Raw genomic sequence first — 2,687 nt, 5'->3', positions numbered from 1 at the left:
TATTTCGTAATTTATATTATTATTTTTATAAATATTATTATTATTATTAATAATATTATTATAAATAATTATAAATATTATTATAATATTTATATAAATAATATTATTATTATTTTTATAAATTAATTATCGCTTGACTTACGATGGAATGTCTGGTCTTTCTGGATCAACTATTTGTGACTTGAACACCGCACCCACTCCAGCCTATAGAGAGAAACATAATTAAATGTAGTGATAAAAATGAAAAATAAAAGTTTCATTACATTCATTGTATCTATAATGTTAGAGAGAGAGAGGGAGAGAGAGGGGGAAAGAGGGAGAGAGAGAGAGAGAGGGAGAGGAAGAGGGAAAGGTAGAGGGAGAGGGAGAGGGTTAGGGGGGGGGAGAGAGAGATGGAATATTGTATGATGTACTGTACATGTGTGTGTATATATGTATAATTAATGATATAATTATTAATTTTTATTAGTTATTATGTCGTTATTATCATCATTAATTACTTTTATCATTAATTTTTATCTTCTTTATTTTACTATATTTTTATCATAAATATATTTGCATATATATGTATTACATATTTAATATTGACACCTGTTCTAATTCCCGTAAAACGGCGAATATGATGGGCACCATCATGGCAGTGGCCGCGGTATTTGACACCCACATGGATATGAAGGTTGTTACCACGCACAGGCCACCGAGCAGTCTCGCGTGGCTACAGCCAACCGTCTTCATGACTCCGAGGGCGATCCTGAGATGCAGATTGCTGTGCTCGATAGCAATGGCGAGGATCAGACCGCCGATGAATACCATTATGGTGTCGTTCATGTAACAGGTGCACGTATCCGCCGTACTGAGTATACCTAGAGCCGGGAACATCACCACCGGGATCAACGATGTTACCGCCATCGGGAAGCAATCGGTCACCCAGTAGCCACCCATCAGCAACACCACATATGCACACCTGACTTCCTGCGAAAGTCACATGATCGTTTTAATTTGATTTTATGCCTAATAAAAGCAAAGTCTGAGATTTAAATTCGCAAAAAAGAATGAAATTTACGGAATTCAATTATTTCTTTATTAATTTTGGAGAAAAAATTAGAACTAAAAATTAAAGAGATTAATAGGAAATAGAATACCGAGCAGTCGTAAATCAAGAGGAAAGGTAAAAGGAAGAGCGCCCAGAAAAGTGCAAAGAGAATCTTCCAGTAGATCTTGAGGAAGTGTCCCGTATCTCTCAAGCAGCTGAGTAGTTTTCTCAAATAGTCGACAAGTTCTTCTCTTCTTTCGACTCTAATCGCAAAGTTTATTATGTTTCTTCATTATATAGATCCATATCGTAAATTTAGTTCACTAGGTTTCACTAAGTTTGAGTTTCTTGGAGCTCCTTAACAAAGCTCCTCGCAAAATTTAATTGTTTTACAATCCTCTCGTAATGTAAGTGTTGCTTAATGAAATATTCTGAGAAATTTGATATTAAATCCGTTGAACTGACCTTTCCATTGGCTCTTCGCCTGCATCGTCTCTTTTTTCGGCCATGTTATTTAAGAATTAGGTGCGTTTCAAATCTAGCATCCTGTCAAAATGCATGAACATTAATCTGAATATTGATTACAATCCACAGACGTATCGCAATCTCGAAGTATTTTTCGCTCGAGTCTTCGTTAATTTGTTTCTAATTGACAATTAATATTACAGTAGATTTCAAATCATCAACGCGTATGATAGTTAATAAAATTATATTTAATTATGTTTAATTATATTATTTGTCGCATAAATTTCAGCGAAATCTTTTCCATATGACAAAATAATAATAATCTTATATATATATGTTGTGCTCTTAAATATACACATATATAGTATAAAACAAATTTATAATATTAAAAAAAAAGTAATTTGCGGATAATTTTTGAAATTTCGTAAAAACGAATATGATTTCTTGGGCTGTAAGGCACTTGGCTGTATGTAAAGCCGACCCTGATGCTAGACGGGGCGGTACACGTAGAAATTGTTCGCGTGACAAAGAAAAGGTCACTCAAGGTCAAATCCATATTTTTATCATGTGGCCCCCTCCGAACCCTACAACTTTTGTTTGAAACATTTTTTTCGATAAAGCTTACTTTCCGAGATATTTTACAGTTTCAAGTAAAAAACTCACCCTGTATATGGATGAGACGATAGACCAAGGGCGCGTCTGCAACGCTTGCGAGCGTCATTTGTCTTTGTTTAACTTTCGGTGAACAACAAGGATGAAATGATACCGTGAGCGTTGCATTGTTAAGTGGAACGTGCCCCAAGGACGCTAAAGGACCAGAATAAAGCCCGTTTCCCACGATGCGATTTCTCGTGTTGGATAGCATGTATGATTTGCTGCTTGCTGCCCTGCGCTTTACATTGCATAAAGCTAAGCTGGGCGCGCTGCAAGTTTTCGCTTCACATGGAGCGAGGTGCAAAGCTAGCTTAGCGGATGGAACGGACGATAATTCGTGCGCTGCTCCTCAAAAAAAAATTTTGAGAAATGGACGCTGTCCGCAGAAAAAGTTTAGGAGCACTTTTTCTTTTGCTAATTTTAGAAGTGGAAAGAAACCGTCATGAAAAGAAGACTTTGGATAAAAAAACGGCACACAATGATAACTAAAAAAAACAACAAGATCATGTCAACTTATCACATGATCTAATCGCTA

General features: G+C 36.0%; 1 protein-coding gene across 1 annotated transcript in view; it reads right to left on the bottom strand.

The window, feature by feature from the left end:
* Positions 1 to 1,542, bottom strand: part of LOC115244744 (protein I'm not dead yet-like) — a 28,984-nt gene extending 27,442 nt beyond the window's left edge. Inside the window, exons 1-4 of the mRNA XM_029822670.1 lie at positions 1,499 to 1,542; positions 1,143 to 1,296; positions 592 to 972; positions 143 to 204 (exon numbers count right to left, since the gene is read on the bottom strand). Coding sequence (XP_029678530.1) covers positions 143 to 204; positions 592 to 972; positions 1,143 to 1,296; positions 1,499 to 1,542 — 641 coding nt within the window. The remainder of the gene's footprint in view (positions 1 to 142; positions 205 to 591; positions 973 to 1,142; positions 1,297 to 1,498) is intronic.
* Between the last annotated feature and the right edge of the window lie 1,145 nt (positions 1,543 to 2,687).

Source organism: Formica exsecta, unplaced genomic scaffold (assembly GCF_003651465.1).
Source record: "Formica exsecta isolate Colony F162 unplaced genomic scaffold, ASM365146v1 scaffold854, whole genome shotgun sequence".
NCBI lineage: Eukaryota > Metazoa > Arthropoda > Insecta > Hymenoptera > Formicidae > Formica > Formica exsecta.
Note: the sequence above shows the minus strand (reverse complement) of the source record. Positions and strands in the feature narration are given on the sequence as shown.